At 43.1% G+C, this 20,858-nt stretch overlaps 1 protein-coding gene across 1 annotated transcript in view; it reads right to left on the bottom strand.

Moving 5' to 3' along the window:
• LOC122120260 (signal-regulatory protein beta-1-like) overlaps positions 1-20,858 on the bottom strand; it is a 103,888-nt gene that overhangs the window by 64,083 nt on the left and 18,947 nt on the right. The window contains exons 3-4 of the mRNA XM_042694434.1: positions 18,782-19,138; positions 2,711-3,070 (exon numbers count right to left, since the gene is read on the bottom strand). Of these exons, the coding sequence (XP_042550368.1) occupies positions 2,711-3,070; positions 18,782-19,138 (717 nt within the window). The remainder of the gene's footprint in view (positions 1-2,710; positions 3,071-18,781; positions 19,139-20,858) is intronic.

Raw genomic sequence — 20,858 nt, 5'->3', positions numbered from 1 at the left:
TTTACAGAGGTTTCAGGTCATGTTTCTGGGCTCTGTTGACTCTTGACACCTGGGTAGAGAGCATCCTGGCCTTGGAATCCATGTGATATGGGTTACTCAGGATGTGTCATGGGGTTTATTAAGGGAAACAGAGAAAGAGCGAGAGAAAAAAATGTTTCGGACAAGACGGAGCTTCCTAAACCATGCTCCAGTGACCTAATCCTTCCAATTTGGGCCCCTTTTCCTAAAGTTTCCAGAACCTCCTCAAATGGCATCAGTGGCTAGGGACCATGCATTTGACATAAGAGGGAGTACTATGTGGCCCAGAATCTTAAGGGATGCTGAATTCATCATTTTAACAATTTTGATTTTTTTTTTTTTGGTGGTTTGAGGGCTTGAACTCAGGGCCTTGCCATTGTCCCTGAGCTCTGTTGCTCAAGGCTAATGTGTTCTGTTCTACCCCTTTGAGCTATAGTACCACTTCTGGTTTTTGAGTGTTTAATTGGAGATAAGAGTCTCCCCAGACCCAAAGTACAAGCCCCATGACCAAAAAAAAAAAAAAGTCTCAAGGGCTCCTGGGCTGGCTTTGAATGATGATCCTCCAACCTCAGCCTCCTGATTAGCTTTGATTACAGGCATGAATGATGGGCTCCTGGTTTTCAGAGATTTTTTAACACCCAGATACTTTCACAGGAAAATGTTACCATTTAAAGATGAAATAACCCTGGTGCCTGTAATCCTAGCTACTCAGGAGGTTGACCTCTTAGGAACACAGTTTGAGACCAGCCTTGGCAAGGAAAGTTTTGAGATTCATATCTCCAGCTAACCATCAAAAAGCCAGAAGGGGAACTGTAGCTCAAGTGGTAGAGTGCTCACCTTGAGCATAAAAGCTCAGAGACAGTATCAAGGACTTGAATTCAATCCCAGGAAGGGCATGCACATGCGCATGTGCACAAATACACACACACACACACACACACACACACACACACACACACACACAAATTAAAACAAAAATTGTTTTGAAAAATATGTACTGTTATTTACTTGTTTATTTAGTTTGTTAGTTTAATCTCCATACTAGGGCTTAAAATCAGGGTCTGGACACTGTCCCTTAGCCTTTTTGCCCAAGGCTAGTACTCTACTAATTGAGTCACAACTTCATTTCTAGTTTTTTGCTGATTAATTGAAAACAAGCATCTCACAAACATTTTAGCCCAGGGTGGCTCCAAACCACAATCCTTTGATGTCAGCCTCCTAGGACATAGGATTACAAATGTGAGTTACCAGTACCTACTACTCTCTTTTAGATGTGGAAGAATTATTTTAAATCTTATTAACTATGAGAGTGATATTGTTTTTGTAGGACAATGTCTTTAATCACTTGGTCACCCAACTCTGGACTCTGTTTGCATTGGATGTCCAGCCAGCCCTGAACTCTTAGTGGATGTGATTATGCATCTTCTGTTCATTTCTCTAGCAATGAAATTGTTCTTTGCTTCTTATCTTTACATTTCCCACAATCAAACCACTGACCCAGCATTGACCCAGAAGATTAGTCTCACAACACTCATTGTGCTGGGAGGATCCTGGTCTTTTCAAAAAGAGGAAAAGCGCTCCTGTATTCCATGGCAGGAAAATAACACAGAGTGGTTCTAGGAAGGACTGTAGCCAGCCACTGGGGCAGTGAGCACTGGAGGGGAGCATTTCATCCATCAGCACACATCGGCTTTACAGGCCGCTGGTGGCCAGGTCCTCAAGAACCTCAGATGTCCTTTGATAAGCTTGTGTAATCCCCTGTTCTAAGGGCAAGGAGTCATCAACAGCACCCTAACTGTTCCCCAGTCCTCGTTTCCTTGTCTGTGAATCCTTTAACTCATAAGGTGTTTAAAGGTGGCAGAAGCTCAAACAGAAACGTTTCTTTCCATGTTGTGGATATATAGTGAGGGTCCTGGTAGATTTTGATCCATTGGAGACACTGAGGCTCTGTTCTTGTGACCACTTCTGTTCATACTGAAGCCTGGCTCCTACTGGCACTCAGCAGGGAATCTGAGTCCATCAGGTGTCTCCTCAGTACAGCTTGTGAAAAAGACAGGAAATCATGACCTGTCCCTCTTCGTCCTGGTGCTGCAGCTTGTCCCCAGAGAAGAGGAGGGACAGGAGGGATGAGGTAAAGCTTGGAGGGAGTAAAGCCTCAGCCTGGGATGCTCCCTGTTCCCCATGGCTTTCAGAGCAAAGCCAGTCCTCAGTGCTGTGGCTTGAAAAGAGAGCTCGGCCGTCAAGGAGAAGTGCTCCCTGAAGACAGCAGGCCTTGCCTGACCTGTGAAGGGAAAGTCAATCACACTGTCTGGCCTTTCTTCATTGGAGCCAAGGGGCTTGGCTGTGGCCCAGGAAGACCAGGGGGTGAAGGTCCCAACTGGACAGCCATGGAACAGGGAGACCAGGGGCTAGATGTCCCCACTGGTCAGCTGTGGAGCAGGGAGACCAGGGAACAGATGTTCTCACTGGCCATCAATGGTCTAGTAAGACCAGAGGATGAATGTCTCCACTGGCCAGCTGTGAAACCTTGCAGCAGGTCCTGTGCAGACCTGGGCTTCCCTGGCCCACCTAAGGTCATCAGAGCATAAACATGAGCACCACCCCTGCTTCTAGGCTGTTGCTGACAGAACAGAGGGCATTATTCTGGTTATATTGTCACACTCTAGGGGACAAAGGCAGCCACACTACTCACCACTCACAGACAGCTCAGTGCCTGGTCCAGATTTAAACTCCTTGTATCCCTCAGTGGCTGTCTTCTCAAACTTCACGCAGTAGTAGGTGCCCGTGTCTGCTTGGGTGACGTTCCTGATGCGGATGGAAAAGTCCATGTTGCCTCTCTGTGTGTCATCTGAAACTGGTGTGATGCGTGTATGGTAGGGCTCTTGGAACTGGAAGATCAACTCTCTGCTTTGTCCTTTCCCCCTGAACCACTGGATGGGTCCCACAGGGCGCAGGGAGGTCACAGTGCAGGGCAGTGTGACCATCTCTTCAGCGGCGACAGACACTAATCTGTATGGCTGTATCACCTGCAGTTCCCCATCTACAGCTGCTCCTGGGGGAAACACAGCAGTTATTCCTCCTGACAGGACCCTGTGAGGTTCCTCAAAGTTTAATCAACCCTGACTCTCACTAACCAAGTATATAACATGAGTAGAGCACGCTGCCTGTGTGATCAGGATGAAATCTCATATGGGCTAGTAATATAAAGGAGAAACTGAGGCACAGAGAAGAAAACATAATGGGAGAGCTCAGTTTTGAGTCCCCTGCAATACTCATGGTTTCTGTCCACATGGTGTCTTGTACTTCCTGGTCCATGATAGTGGGTGGGTCATGTGAAGAATAAGCATGAAGAAATGAGCATGGGTAGCAGCACAGAGAATGGGCCTGAGAACAAGAGACTCGGGGTCAGCTTCTCTCCTCCCCAGAGTGCCACAGGTACCAGGATGGCTTTTTCCCATCAGTCTGGAGTGAAAGTGGTGCTCAGAACTACCAGGATAAAGTCATGCCAAACTTGATCAAATGTAACCCCACAGACCCAAGATGTAGAATGAGCTCCATCTAGTTCAACTCAGTAATCTGGGAAAACTGAATGTCTACAATCAACAGAATGAATTCACAGCTTTACCTTGTACTACATGCAAAAAATAGCTCAAAATGAATCAAAGACCCGAATGACAACACTAAAAATAAAATAAAAAAAACTCTACACTCTGAGAAAAGAAAATATAAGTAAACTCAAAACATAAGCACACTCTTTATAACATCAGATTCAGCAATTATTTCTTTCATATGACAACAAAGTCACAAACTTACCACCAGATGAAAGAATAGAAAAGGAGCAAATATTTGCAAAGCATCTATGTCATAGGTGACTGCAATCATGGAAACATAAAAGAGACAGAGACCAGTGGCAAGGCACTGTGATGACTCAGAGAGTTTCAATGGTGCCACCAGTCAGCCCACAACCAATGGGGCAGAGTTGCAAGACTGGCTCTGCGGCTGCCCAGGCCTCTGGACCTAGTCTGCAAGCTGCAGTATTCTGACACAGAGATTTGCCACTGGGCTGCTGGTCAGTCCATAGCCCATCCCAGGATCATACCCTCTTACTGAGACCCCTCCCCTCTGCCCACAAGAGACCACTACTGGTGGTCACCCACAGAAGCTTGGCCTAGACCCCTTCCTCCTGCCCAAGAAGGGCACCACAGTTGAAGAGGATGAAGGGGCCAGAGCCCTTCCTCGCTCCTCCCACTCCACCTACTAGCTTCCAGCAGAAAGCCATCACAATTATGGTGGGTGGGACCGAGGACCCTGCAACCTCCACAACCCTATCAGCAGGGGAACCTGGCCTGTTTGAAAACAACATAGACAAAATTCCATGCACCAATGGGCGGCTGCCCCTTCTGAAGCCTCATGCCCATCTGGCCCATCCCAGTGGCCTGAAGCTACTCTCCCCAGCCTACAGCAGCAAACAGGCCCATTTGAGCAGCTGCTGGCGGATCACTCCCCTGGACCCTTGCACACACACACACACACACACACACACTCTCCCCTGGAACCTTGCACATACACACACACTCCCTTGGACCCTTGCACACACACAAACTCACACACACATGCAGAAGCCACCCACCAGGCAACAGCCACCTGAGAGGGAGAACCAAAGTGCAAACTTCCTTTCTGCTTCTGAAGCATGCACTCATCCCAAGACCTGAATCTGATCTTCCCAGGACTGCTGCATAAGGGACTGAGAGCTTTTCAGCTACCCTTGGGCCAAGCACCCACTTAGGTGCTTGCTGACCCAGGGACCCAGTGCGGTCTAGTCCATCCAGTATGGGCTAGCCTGGGCCAAGCAAGGGCTGTCATCTGTTGGGTGCAAACAAAGCCAAGCTCTGGCCACAGTCCTGACAATCCCTGAACCCAAATGCATAAATCACAATAAAAGATTACAAGATTCATGAACAATAAAGACAATAAGCCAAATTCAAAAGCCAACAACAATTCAGTGAAGGACCACAGTAAGATTGAAGAAGAGATGGAGGACAAAAGAAATATTAAAGAAATGATGGCAGAAATGGCCAATGAAATAAAGGGAGATGCAAAAACAATTTCAAGAGTACAGAGAGGGCTGGGAAGGTGGCTTAGTGGTAGAGCGCTTGCCTTGCATGCCTGAGGCCCTGGGTTCGATTCCTCAGCACCACATAAGCAAAAAGAAAAAAAGCGGAAGTGGCACTGTGGCTCAGGTGGTAGAGCGCTAGCCTTGAGCTAAAGAGCTGAGGGACAGCGCCCAGGCCCAGAGTTCAGGCCCCACGACCGAACCCTTCCCCCTCAAAAAAAGAAACACTTCTTGATACATCATAGTGAAAATATTAGATTTGTAATAGCAAGGAATTGCTTTTAAATGCTGAAAAATCAAAGAAGGAGCTATATTATAATGGCATGAAAATCAGAATCACTACAGACCTCTGTACACAAATCTTCAATGCAAGAAGATCCTGTAATGTTATAACCCAAACCCTGAAGACCAACAACTACCAATCCAAACTGGTATATCCAGTGAAGGTATCATTTACATTTGATGGTGAAACCAAAATCTTCCATTAGAGACAAAAATTAAAGGAATTCATGAAAACTAAACCAGCATTACAAAGAATACTAAAGGGATGAATACAATCTGAAGAAAACCATCAAAATCAGGGATACACATCAGACAAAAATTACTAGAAGACAAATCTAGTAAGCACAGGAAGAGGAAAGAAACAAAATACAGGAAATCAAGAAAATATCAGGAAACAACACATCTCCCTATGCTAACCCTAAACATTAACGGATTCAATTCTCCAATCTAAAGAAAAAGGACAGCAGATTGGTTCCAAATAAATATCTATCCATTTGTTGCCTCCAAGAGACCCATCTCACAAAGATAAAAACCAATTCTCAGCCAGGTGTTGGTGGTTCATGCCTGGAATCCTAGCTACTCAGGAAGCTGAGATCTGAGGATCATGGTTCAAAGCCACCCTGGGCAGGAAAGTCCATGAGACTCTTATCTTTAGTAAGCCACTCAGAAAACTGGAAGTGGCTCTGTGGTTCAAGTGGTAGAGTGCTCGCCTTGAGCTGAAGAGCTGAGGGACAGCGCCCAGGCCCAGAGTTCAAGCCCCATGCCCAAAAGTACAAAAAACAAAAAACAAATTCTGAGTGAAGGGATAGAAAAAGGTCTTCCATGCAAATGCTCCCTGCAAGAAGGCAGGAGTAGCCATATTGATATCATTAAAATCAGTACAGAGACAGAGAACGTCGTTACATATTAGTAAAAGGAATGATCCAGGAAGAGGAAATCACAGTGGTCAATATCTATGCACCAAACAATGGCTCACCTAAATACATTAAACAAATACAGAACAAGATAGACCCAAACACAATAGTGAGAGATTTTAATACCCCACCAAACAAATGCTAAGCCAAGAAGCCTCTGAACTAAATAACACCATAACCCAAATGGATTTAATAGGCTTCTACAGAGTATTCTCACCCAACAATAACCCAATACACATTCTTCTCAGCAGCCATGGAACATTCTCCAAAATCGATCATATCGTAGTACACACAAAGAACCGAAGCAAATACAGGAGGATTGATATAAGTCCTTGCATCCTCTCTGACCACAGTGGAATCAAATTAGTTCTTAACAAAAAAAACAGACTGCAGAAATCACTCACACATGGTGGCTAAATAACACACTACTGAATAACACCTAGGTCACAAAAGAAATTAAGGAAGAAATTAGAAAGTTCTTACAATTTAATGAAAACAAAAACACATTGTAATGGAACCTCTGGAGTACAGCAAAAGCAGTACTGAGGGGAAAGTTCATAGCCCTAAGTGCACACATAAAGAAAACAGAAACATCTCAAATAAATAACTTCATGATGCAATTAAAACTGCTAGAAAAACAAAAAAATCAAATTTAAAACTAGTAGATGGAAAGAGATAGCAAAGATTAGAGCAGAAATCAATGAAACAGAAACTAAAAAAACTATACATAGAATTAATGAAACAAATAGCTGGTTCTTTAAAATAATTAATAAAATGTAGAATTTGGCGATCATTAATGGTAACATGAAGTGATGTAATAAAGAAACTCCAATAACAAAAAAAATTAATAAACTTGGCAAACCACTTGCGGGATTAATGAAAAAGAGAAGAGAGGAAGTTCAAATCAACAAGATCAGAGATGCCACAGGAAATATTACAACATCCAAGAAATCCAAATGATTCAAAACCTATACTCACTAAACAAGGAAAACCTAGCAGACATGGATGAATTTTTAGAAACAAGGAAGTTGCCTAAACTGAACCAAAAAGATATAAACCAGCTAAACAAACCAATAACATACAACCAGATAGAGGAAATAATCAAAAGTCTTTTAATAAGGAAAAGCCCAGGCCCAGATGGACTTGCTGCTGAATTCTATTAGACTTTTAAAGATGAGCGAATACCAACACTCTTCAAGCTTTTCCATGAAACAGAAGCAGAGGAAACAAACCCAAACTCATTTTATGAAGCCAATATTACACTAACCCCCAAACCAGGTAAGGATCCAACAAAAAAAAGAGAACTACAGACCAATTTGTCTGATGAACACAGATGGAAAGCTCTTCAATAAAATATTTCCTAACAGAACCTAGAAACAAATCTTAAAAATCATACATTATGAAGTGGTGCTGTGGCTCAAGTGGTAAAGCGCTTGTCTTGAGCTGAAGAGCTGAGGGAAAGTGTCCAGGCCAAGTTCAAGCCCCATGACCAAAAAAAAAAAAAAAAATCATACATTATGATCAAGTAGGCTGAGGGGGTGGGGATGGGAGGGCAATGATGGTAAGGGGAAACAGAGGAGGAGGCATCAATGCTTGATAAGAAATGTACTCATTACCTTGTTCGTGTAATTACAGCCCCTCTGTATGGTATTTTCATAATAAAAAAACTTATTAATAAAAAAATGACCAAGTAGGCTTCATCCCACAGATGCAAGGCCTGTTTAACATATGCAAATCAATAAATGTAATTCACCATATCAACACCAAAGACAAAGACAAGAACCACATAATCATCTCAATAGGTGCCAAAAAAAACCCTTCAACAAAATACAACACCCATTCACAGAGAAACTAGGAATGTAAGGAACATTCCTTAAAACAATAAAGGCTATATATGACAGTCAACATCATACGAAATGGGGAAAAACTAAAGCTATTTCCCTAAAGCCAGGACCAAGACAAGGATGTCCACTCTCTTCTCTCCTCTTCAATATAGTTCTGGAACTCTTCGCCAGAGCAATAAGGCAAGAAAAAAGCATAAAAGGGATCTGCATACAGAAAGAAAAAATTAAAATATCCTTACTTGCAGATGGCATGATCTTATACCTAAAGGACCCAAAAAGCTCCACCCCAAACTTATAAAGCTGATTAACCACTTTGGAAAAGTAGCAGGATAAAAAATTAATCCACAAAAAGCAGTAGTCTTTCTGTTTGCCAACAATGTACAAGCAGAAAGAGAAATCATAAAAAAAAAATCCCATTTGCAATGGTCTCAAAAAACATACCTAGGAATTAACCTAACCAAATATGTAAAAGATCTTTATAGCAAAAACTATAAAAATCTAAAGAAAGAAATCAAAGAGGACATCAGGAAATGGAAAGACCTTCCATGTTCATGGATAGGTAGAATCAATATTGTGAAAATTGCAATGCTGCCAAAAATGATCAACAAATTCAATGCAATCCCCATCAAAATTGCAATGACATTCTTTACCAAGACAGAGAAAACCATCCAAAAATACATATGGGGAGGGAGGAGGGGGGACCAAGATGGCGACGGGGCAGTAGGGAAACGCCACAGCTCTCTCCAACCAAAAAGAGAGTTCGAGTTCCAACCTTTAATCTCCCCAAGAGACCGACAACAACAAAAAGACGAACACTCAGAGAAAAACCAGAGGTGGAAAATAACAAAAAAAAGAAAGAGAGGAAAAGAAGAATTTCAGAACAGAGAAGAGCGAAGACCCCTCCCCCAACCTTTACTGACCGCGCGGCAGTGCGCCAAGCCGCCGGCCAGCCGGCCCGGCGGGGGCTGCCGGAGCCACAGAGACACAGGGGGCTGCTTGCAGATCACCAGGTACCGGATTGCAGAACAGCGGATCGCCAGGAACAGAGAAACCTACCAGCCTGGAGTCTCCAGGAGGATCCCACCCCACCCATCACTCTCCACCGGAGCAGAGAGGCTCCATCCCGCCAAAGCCGCCCGGCACCAGCAGCGCCACAAAGGGACCCGTCCGCAGACCACCCGCCCAATCGCGATCGCAACGACCCGGCGGGGGGCCGCCCAACCCAGCCCGCAACCACCCCAACTGAACTCGGACTGCAACAACAACTGACGGACTGCAACAACAACTGACGACCTACAGGGTGAGTACCCATCAAGGGACAGGGAATCCATCAAGGGAGACCAGAGCTGGAGGGAATCCCCAGACCCTGACCTAGACTCCCTACCCCAACACCCGGACCACAGGACCCACTAAAACTGGGAACTGTTCGAGAGCTCCACCAGCCGGTGGAGCACACTCTGCTGGCCAGGCCAGAGCAAGAGCGCCCCTGGAAGGGAGCTTAAATGCTCAAGCCAGGAACAGTGCCCCTGGGTCAAGACTACCAACAGTAGAAGAAATTTGAACTGTGTCCTCCAGGCTGCATAACCAAGGTGGTATACACATTAGCACAGGCCTAACGAGCGCGCTCCAGGCTGGGGCCGGAACCAGGCCAGGGGACCGGCGCCTGAACAAAGCAAAAAGGGTCAGAAGTGGGGCTGTGGCTCAAATGGTAGGGTGCCAGCCCTGAGCTGAAGAGCTGAGGGACAGCACCCAAACCTAGAGTTCAAGCCCACAACCAGCCCAAAACAAACAAACAAAAACACATCAGGAGCCCATAGCAGACTCCAGTATTTGGGAGAGTGCATCCAGAGCATCTGATCTTCCCAAGAGCACCCGCAGGAGCAAACACAAGCAGTCTAGGCTGCTCAACCCTTCCAAAGGCGGGAATTGCTACAGCAGAGAGCTGAGAATCCTAAGTGAATAGCAGCTGGAAATAGGCTCCCAACAGAATCCAGATCAGGCACAGACTCTCTCTACCAATACAGAATCAGCAACCAAGCAAAGACAGACACACCAAAACAAGATTGAAGAGCAGTCTCCTGAACCCCCATGCGAAAATCACAGAGAAAAATCACAAGGTTTACCACTACCCAGGACAGCAAGCTCACCTCAAAAGCCAGCAGCCACGCAGGGGAGAGCCCCAGTGGGAGCAAAGCAGGAATGGAAGACAAAAACTACATCCAAGGGTTGCTGGAGGCAATGACTCAAGAAATAAAGCGAGAAATGGATCAGAAATTGAAAGAGCACAAGGATGAACTATCAAAAGATATACAGGATATCAAACAAAAATTGGATGCAAAAATAGAAGCTGCACAAACCTCAGTAAGAAGTGAGATAAACGCCAAATTAGAGGTAATGCATACTGATCTCACCTCATTGAGAGGTGAGATCAGCACTCTGAGAACCAACATTGAATCCATAAAGGGATCCATTTCCACCATGCAAACCACAATAGAAGCCACGGTCAACAGAGTGAATGAAATGGAAGGTAGAGTGTCAGATACAGAAGACAGAATACACCAACTGGACCAAAAAGTGACAGATATGGAAAAATCACTCAAATTAAACCAAAGGGAAATTCAAGAGCAAGCAGATAATGCTAAAAAATTTAACCTTCGCATAATCGGAGTGGACGAAGGTGAGGAATTCCAGAGCAAGGGAATGCAACACCTATTTAACAAGATAGTCAATGAAAATTTTCCCCACCTCAAAAACGACCATCTTAACTACATCACAAAAGCTTATCGAACACCCAACAAGCAAGATCCCAGGAGAAACACTTCTAGGCACATAATAGTAACAATGATGGATCTGAATAATAAGGAAACAATCTTGCATGCAGCAAAAATGAAGAAGGAGCTATACTACAACGGGAAAAAAATTAGAATCACTGCAGATCTCTCCACACAAACAATGAATGCAAGAAAAGCCTGGGAAAGCACCATACGAGCCCTGAGAGCCAATAACTGCCAACCCAGACTGATATACCCGGCAAAGCTAGCATTCACATTCGATGGAGAACTGAAAACTTTTAATAGCAAAGAAAAACTAAATGAATACATAAACATTAAGCCAGCATTACAAAGAATTCTAAGAGGGGGGACACAACCTGAAGAAAGCAACCAGGAACTGGGACCTGCCCCAAACAGGCATTACTCAAAGTCTAACTGAGCAAGCACAGGAGGAAAGGAAAGAAGAAAAACTTAGGAAAACGGAATGGCAGGGACAACAATGCATCTCTCTATACTTTCTCTTAATATAAATGGGCTGAATTCGCCAATTAAAAGAAAACGAACTGAGGACTGGATCAGAAAACAAGACCCATCCATCTGTTGCCTTCAGGAGACCCACCTCTCAGCCAAACATACAAACAAACTCAGAGTGAAGGGGTGGAAAAGGATCTACCAATCAAATTCCCCCAATAAGAAAGCAGGTGTAGCTATCCTGATATCTGACAAAATAAACTTTTCATTAAAATCAGTACAGAAAGACAAGGACGGACACTACATATTAATAAAGGGAACAATCCAAGAGGAGGATATAACCATCATCAACTTATATGCCCCAAATATTGGTGCACCCAGATATGTTAAACAAATGCTCTCAAACTTACAGAATAAAATAGATCCCAATACGATAATACTAGGAGACTTTAACACGCCACTCTCACCAAAGGACAGGTCTACCAACCAGAGGATTGGCAAAGAAGCTACCGAATTAAGTGAGGCCATACTTCAAGCGGAATTAACTGACATCTACCGAGTATTTCACCCTAAAACAACACAGTACACATTCTTCTCAGCAGCTCATGGAACTTTCTCCAAAATAGACCATATCATAGTTCATTCAAGGAACTTAAGCAAATACAAAGGGATCGACATAATCCCCTGTATCCTATCTGACCACAGTGGAATCAAGCTAGCTCTCAATAACAAAGCATACCGCAGAAATTTCTCTAATACATGGAAATTGAACAGCACACTCCTTAACAAGGCCTGGGTAACAGAAGAGATCAGAGAAGAAATAAAGCATTTCCTAGAACTCAATGAAAATGAAAACACCTCACAAAGAAACTTGTGGGACACAGCAAAAGCAGTCCTGAGGGGCAAATTTATTGCCCTCAGTGCCCACATCAAGAGAATGGAGACAGACCAAGTAAATAATCTCATGTTGCAACTAAAACAGCTAGAAAAACAAGAAAAAATGGGACCTAAAGCTACTAGACGAAGCCAGATAACCAAATTGAGAGCAGAGATTAACCAATTAGAAAATCAGAAAACCATAACCAAAATAAACCAAACAAAAAGCTGGTTCTTTGAAAAAATAAACAAAATTGATGGCCCGTTGGCAAGATTAATTAAAAAAAGAAGAGAGGAAACCCATATTAATAGGATTAGGGATGCCACGGGAAACATCACAACACGTACCCAAGATATCCAAACAATTCTAACAGACTACTTTCAAAAGCTATACTCTCTAAAGGAAGAAAATCTGGCGGAAATGGATGCATTTTTAGAGAAATACAAGTTACCCAAACTGAGCAAAGAAGAAGTTAACCAATTAAATAAGCCAATATCCTATAATGAGATACAGGAAGCTATCAAAAGTCTTCCAACAAAAAAAAGCCCAGGACCAGATGGATTCACAGCAGAATTCTATAAGACCTTTAAAGAAGAACTAATACCCATACTCCTCAAGCTCTTCAGAGAAACAGAGAAGGAGGGAGCTATCCCAAACTCATTCTACGAAGCCAATATCACACTCATCCCCAAACCAGGCAAAGACCCAACCAAAAAGGAGAATTACAGGCCAATCTCCTTGATGAACACAGATGCAAAGATCCTTAACAAGATTCTAGCTAACAGAATCCAGAAACACATTAAAAAAATAATACACTATGATCAGGTAGGCTTCATCCCAGAGACACAGGGATGGTTTAACATACGTAAGTCAATAAATGTAATCCAGCATATCAACAGAGCCAAGGTCAAGAATCACATGATTATCGCCACAGATGCAGAAAAGGCCTTTGATAAAATTCAACATTCATTCATGCTAAAAGCTCTGGAGAAAATAAGAATAGAAGGAACATTTCTAAAAACAATAAAAGCCATTTATGACAGACCAATAGCCAATATTATACTTAATGGGGAAAAGCTACAACCAATCCTCCTAAAAACAGGAACAAGGCAAGGATGTCCACTGTCTCCACTCCTCTTCAACATAGTCCTAGAACCCTTAGCCAGGGCAATAAGGCAAGAAAAAGACATTAAAGGGATCCGCATAGGGAAAGAAGAAGTGAAACTATCCCTTTTTGCAGACGACATGATACTATACCTCCACGATCCCAAAAACTCCATCCCCAAACTTTTAGAAATCATAAGTCACTTCGGCAAAATAGCAGGATACAAAATAAACCCACAAAAATCAGTTGCCTTCCTATACACTGATAACGCACAGGAAGAGAGGGAAATAAAGGGAGCAACCCCATTCACAATAACCTCCCAAAAAATAAAATATTTAGGAATTAACCTAACCAAAGATGTAAAAGAACTATTTAATGAGAACTATAAAAAGTTAAAGAAAGAAATTGCAGAAGACACTAGGAAATGGAAAGACCTCCCATGCTCCTGGATAGGCCGACTTAATATAGTAAAGATGGTGATACTTCCAAAACTAATATACAAATTCAATGCAATTCCTATTAAAATCCCAATGACGTACATCACTGAAATACAGAAAACAGTCCAAAAATTTATATGGAACAACAAAAGACCTAGAATAGCCAAAACAATTCTAGGGGATAAAGACAATATGGGAGGGCTATCCATGCCGAACTTCAAACTCTACTACAGAGCTATAATCACAAAGACAGCATGGTACTGGCACAAAAACAGACCCGAAGACCAATGGAACAGAATAGAAGATCCAGATATAAATCCACAGGCCTACAGCCAGCTGATATTCGACAAAGGAGCCAAAGACATACAATGGAAGAAACACAGCCTCTTCAACCGCTGGTGCTGGGAAAACTGGGCAGCCACATGCAGAAAACTAAAAGTGGACCCCAGCCCATCACCATGCACCAACATCAACTCAAAATGGATTAAAGACCTTAACATTAAACCTGAATCTCTGAAACTACTGCAGGACAGAGTAGGAGAGACACTTGAACTAATAGGCACAGGAAGGAACTTCCTGAACAGAGTCCCAGGGTCACAACAAGTTGGAGAGAGACTCGACAAATGGGACTACCTTAAAATAAAAAGCTTCTGCACAGCTAAATCTATCGCAACTAAGCTAGAAAGACAACCAACTAATTGGGAAAAAATATTTACCAGCAATATATCAGACAAGGGGTTAACATCCTGTATATACAGGGAACTCAAGAAACTAATCCCTCCCAAACCTAACAAACCAATTACTAAATGGGCAAGGGAACTAAAGAGGGACTTCTCAAATGAAGAAATAAAAATGGCAAAGAAACACATGAGGAAATGTTCATCATCCCTGGTGGTGAAGGAAATGCAAATAAAGACAACCCTGAGATACCACCTTACCCCAGTCAGAATGTCCCACATCCACAAATCAGCCAACGACAAATGCTGGAGGGGATGTGGAGAAAGAGGAACCCTATTACACTGCTGGTGGGAATGTACACTTATACAACCACTTTAGAAAGCAGTCTGGAGGGTCCTTAGAAAGCTAAAGATTGACCTCCCTTACGACCCAGTCATACCACTTCTAGGCATCTACCCTGAACAACAGGAACCAATATACAAGGACACGTGCACCTCCATGTTTATTGCAGCACTGTTCGCAATAGCTAGGATATGGAAACAACCTAGGTGCCCCACCACAGATGAATGGATCCAAAAATTGTGGTATCTATACACAATGGAATATTATGCAGCCATTAGAAATGACAAAATAATGGCATTTGCAGGGAAATGGATGGAGCTAGAAGGAATCATGTTGAGCGAGGTAAGCCAAGAACGAAGAGACAAACGGTACATGGTCTCCCTCATAAGTGGATGCTAAATCCAAAAGGTTAGGTGATACGACAAAACTAACAGGACTTAAGAAACAAAGAACTCCCGCTCATCTGGTTGAACCACTACTAAATATCCTCATGCTGCTGATCACAAATATGGTATATAACATGTGAACACTGTTATATATTACAGACTGTGGTAGACAATTTGCTCCAGGGAAGTTAGAATGAACTTGTGACTTTGAAATTATGTAATCACTTAATCACAATCAAAAAAAAAAAAAAAAGAACCTCGGGGAAGGGAGGGAGGGAGGGGATGGTAGGGGGAAAACAATGGAGGGGGTAACAATGTTCAAGAGGAAGTGTACTCATAACCTCACTCATGTAACTGTAACCCTCTGTATAGTAGCTTTACAATAAAAAAAAAAAAAAAAAAAAAAAAAAAAAGCTCAGGGACAGTGCCCAAGTCCTGAGTTTAAGCAATATGACCAACAGAAAATAGATAGATAGATAGATAGATCGGATAGGAACTGCTATTTTAAGTCTTTAACTTTCATTTCTTGCATGGGAAACTTGTTTCTGTTTCTCCCTACTTTACTCTGTTAAATTAAAATTTTCACCCTAAAAAAAAAAAAAAAATACATATGGAACAACAAAAGACCTAGAATAGCTAAAGCAATTCTAGGCAAAGAAAAAAAGCAATGGGGTAATATCACAATACCAGATTTCAAGTTCTACAATAGAGCCATAATAACAAAAACACCTTGGTATTGGCATAAAAATAGACCCAAATATCAATGGAACAGATTAGAAGACCCAGAAAGAATAGTGGGATTACCTTTACACACATCAGGTAATAAGTTCATTTCCTTTTGCCTAGTGGCATCTGTTCCCTCATTCTCTTCCCTTCTCTTGCTCATCTTCACCCACGAGTGGCATAGCTCACTTTCATCAATATCTCATGCAGCCAATGTGTTTCACTGCTGCACTTTTCACCTCTTTTCTCAGATTCTGTGTCCTCCCCCGGCCCTCCCACAGATGTGCATGTAAATACACAATAAGGTAAAGAATACAAAGTCATCAGAGACAAAAAAAAATTAAGAAAAAGGTCCTTTGTTGCCATATCTTTGAAGTTCGTTGCAGTATGTATATTATTTTAAAATATGGTGCTGTAACAGAGTTTGAAATCTGTTATTCAGGATAGAAGAAAGAAACCTAGAAATCTAGGAGGCTGTGGGTGTAGCCAATGGTAAATTATGGTTTAACATGAGTGAGGCCCTAGATTCAATGTCCAGTTGAGAAGCTAAGAGAGCAAAGGAATGAGAAAGAGAGAGGATAGAGAGAAAGAAGGAGAAAAAGAAGGCAGGAATGGAAGAAAAAAGTAGGAAAGGAAGGGAGGATAAAAGGAAGAAAAGAAAGGAGACATGATGGAAAGGAGTGAGGGAGGCATAGAAGGACGAAGGAAGGAAGGAAATGACAAGAGGAATAAACACGCAATATGGGCCTGAGTTCCAATTTTGGTGTATCCACTGACACAACGTAGGTGACAATAGAAAATTTACACTCTCTTCCTCAGTTTCCCAATCTGGAAATTGGACAATATCACAGGAATGAGTTGAGGAGAGTGATCCTGAGCGCCAAGAAGCTCATGAAGATCAGAATACTGGCCTTTCCCAGGGGATCATCTCATGAAGTTTTTTCTTTCTTTTAAATTTATTTGTTATTATACAGATGATGTCCAGAGGGGTTACAGTCATATAAGTCACATGAAGAGCATATTTCTTTTTGGACAATGTCACCCTGTCCCTTCCTCTCTTCCAGTTTTTCCCTCCTATCCCCACCCAAAAGTTGTATAGTTGATTGTCAACATAGTGTCTAGTGAGTATCACTGTTTCATTTGCTCTCCCTTTGCCCCAACATTTCTGTGCCTCCCTTACCCTACAAAAATCTACAAGTAAACACAATGCATAGTAAAAAGAAAAAATATACTGGGATATGAAAAATTATACTATCCTACATATACACTCTCTATATACTCTATAAGCCAAAGGAGGATATTTTAGGAGAGGATCACATAGGTGTAATAGCCATGTACATCTGACCACATAAAACAATATTTATCGGGCTGGGAAGGTGGCTTAGTGGTAGAGCGCTTGCCTTACATGCCTGAGGCCCTGGGTTTGATTCCTCAACACCACATAAGAAGAAAAAGCTGGGAGTGGTGCTGTGGCTCAAATGCTAGGGAGCTAGCCTTGAGCTAAAGAGCTGAGAGACAGAGCCCAGGCCCAGTGTTCAGGCCCCATGACTGCAAAATAATAATAATAATAATTTTCAAAAACTTTATTTATTGACATGAACTCCAAGAATTGGAAACAAGAATTTTTTTTCTCTTTCTTTCTGTTTTTGTTCTCATTTGTTTGGTTGGTTGATTCACCGCGTGTTGAGACTTGCTCCTCTGAGATGATGTCTAGCGTGAGCTGTGAATATGGCTTGGGCTCTGATTCTAGTTCTGGTCCTGACCATGTCTGGGATTTGGCTCTCACCTGTGAAAAGGGGATTAGGATGGGTGGTGGATGGTCCTACGTGTGCAGAGAATCATGGGGTCAGGAGGTAGAAAGAAAACCCTGGACCCTCACTGCTCCCTCACCTGAGTCTCCAAGTGACCCACAGGAGAACTGAGCCTGGGTGAATGACTCGGCTCTGCCAAGAGCTTCAGCACCTGTGAGAGCAAGTGCCTAATCCAGGGTGAGGACACAGAGCCAGGGCAGAGGCTCAACCTCACAGCCCCTCCCCCCAGGGCTGGCATTCAGCAGAGAACCTGAGCCCTCAGGAGTCTCCTCAGTGCTGCCAGTGAAGAAGACATCAGGAAATCAGGCCCTGCCCCTCACCTCCCTGGCCACAGTGGTCCTCATGGGACAGACCAGAGTGGCCAGGCACAGCTTGACTGCTCCCTGCTTCTCCATGCATTTCAGAACAGAGCCTGGCACACAGTAAGTCCTCAGGGCTGTGGCATGAAAAGAGACCTGGGCCACCAAGCAGAATGCTCTCTGGAAGCAGCGAGCCAATCTGACCTGTCTCATCTTTCTTCTTTGGACCAATTCCCTCCCTTGAGGGTTTTTTTTTTTTTTTTTTTGCCAGTTGTAGGGCCTGAGTGGCCTCGGCGCTGTTCTCTCAGCTCTTCAGCTCAAGGCTAGTGCTCTACCACTTGAGCCACAGTGCCACTTCTGGCCTTTTCTGCTTATGTGGTGCTGAGAAATCGAACCCAGGGCCTCATGCATGCAAGGCAAGTACGCTATCACTGAGCTACCTTCCTAGCTCATCTTTCTTCTTTGGATCCAAGGGACTTGGCTGTGCAGCAGGAAGACCAGGAGAGAGAGGTCCCCACAGGCCAGCTGTGGAACACTGCAGCAGGTCCTGTGCAGAGCTGTGCTTCACTGGCCCACAGACGGAAGGCCAGAGCATGAACACCACCACCCAGCACCACCCCTGCTTTTAGGCTGTGACTCACAGAACTGAGGGTGTCATTCTGCACATACTGTCACACTCTAGGAGACAAAAGAAGCCGCACTGTACTCACCACTCACAGACAGCTCAGTGCCTGGTCCAGACTTAAACTCCTTGTCCCCCTCAGTGGCTGTCTTCCGGAACTTCACACAGTAGTAGGTGCCCGCGTCTGCTGGGGTGACATTCCTGATGCGGATGGAAAAGTCCATGTTGTCTCTCTGTGTTAAATCTGAAACTGGTGTGACGCGTGGGTTGTGGGCTTCTTTGAAATGGAAGATTGACTCCTGTCTTGGTCCTTTCCCCCTGAACCACTGGATGGGCCCAACAGGGAGCAGGGTGGTCATAGTGCAGCGCAGCATGGCCGTCTCTCCAGCGGCCACAGACACCACCCTGTCAGGCTGGATCACCTGCAGCTCATCTGCAGCAGTTCCTGGAGGAAACACAGAAGTCATTCATCCTAATGGGATTCTGTGAAGTTCCTCAAAATTTAATCAACTCTGATTCTCACTGACTGAGTGTACAACATGAGCTTGTCACACTGCCTATGTGGCCAGGGTGAACGTTCACAGGAGCTTATAATACAAAGGAGAAACTGAGGCACAGAGAGGGCTATACACATGGGAGAGCTCAGCTTTGAGTCCCTGAGTCCTCTGTAGGACTCATGGTTTCTGTCCTCATGGTACGCTGTACTTCCTGTCCATGATAGTAGGAGGGTCCTGTGACTCCTGTGGGTCATGAAGAAATGAGCATGGGTGACAACCCAGAGAATAGGCTGAAAGCAGGCGACTCAGGGTCAGCTTCCTCCTCCCCAGAGCACCACAGTCTAGACTGACGGTGCTGGTCAGAACTCCCAATGCAATATCACGCCAAATGTGATGAAACACAGCTCCACAGACCCAAGATGCAGAAGGAACTCCATGCAGTTCAACTCAATCATCTGGGAATAGTAAATGTCTACAAGCAAGAGGATGAATTGGAGCCTTGCCTTGTATTTCATGCAACAATTAGTTGAAAATGAATCAAAATCCTAAATGTAACCTCTAAAATGAAAAAACGCCCCTAACTCTGAAAAAAGATAGCTTAAGTAAATGCAAAGTGCAAGTAAATTCTTTATCATATCAGATTTGGTAACTATTTCTTTCACATCAGAAAAAAGTGATAAACATTAATAAATTCATATGTTGAGCTTAAAAGCAGATGAGAGAATAGAAAAGGAGAAAATATTTGCCAGATATCTATATAAAGAATTCCTACAACTGAATGACAAAATAACTCACAATTCACTTCTAAAAGAACAAGCACAGGAGCATATGTTTCTCTATAGAGCAGTCAATGAACACATGGAAAGAGACTAGACAAATCTACTTGCTGGGACAGTTCATGACAATAAGAAGCCATTCCCATCTCTTAGAATCACTATTACCAAGACAAAAGTAAAATGAAATAAACAAAAAACAAAAACCAGAAAATGATAAGTGTTGGCAAGGGTGTGGAGCAACTGGAACTGTAGGCTTTCCTGGTGGGAAAGTAAAGAAAGCAGTGTGGCTGCTGTGGGAAACAGTGGCAATGCTGAGAAACTCTAAACATAGAATTACCCAGTGGTGCAATAATTCTACTCTTAGGCAGATACTCCACAAGTTCAAAGCAGGGATCTGAACTAATCTTCATAAATAAATTATATTCATAATTGGGAAAAGACAAATAGCTCATATATTTTCTACAAGTGAATAGATGGGCATTTGTAATAGAATATTACTCAGGCCTAACAGAAAATTAATTCTAATACGTCCTTCATGGATGAACCTTGAAAATATCATGGTAAGTAAAATAAATGAGACAAAAAGACAATATAGGTCTGGTTACATCTCACACAGACAAATTCACAAAGACAGAATGTGCAGAGGCTAGCAGGCCTGAGGGGAAGTTGATACATATGTGTGCAGAACTCAGTTTGGATATTGTTTCAGAAATGGGAAATGGGTGTGATGGTTATACAATACAGTGAGTGTGGTCGATGTCATCGACTTGAAATCCTGACGTGGCAACTTTTGTGTTCAGTGTAGTTTTAAAACATTTCATATCAGTACACGTTAATTGTACAAAAGGGGCTTCATCATAACATGCCCATACATGCGTACAACACACCCAAC

The sequence above is a fragment of the Dipodomys spectabilis genome, unplaced genomic scaffold (assembly GCF_019054845.1).
Source record: "Dipodomys spectabilis isolate Male_0828 unplaced genomic scaffold, ASM1905484v1 ptg000175l, whole genome shotgun sequence".
Lineage (NCBI taxonomy): Eukaryota > Metazoa > Chordata > Mammalia > Rodentia > Heteromyidae > Dipodomys > Dipodomys spectabilis.
This window is presented reverse-complemented; position numbering and strand designations above follow the sequence as displayed.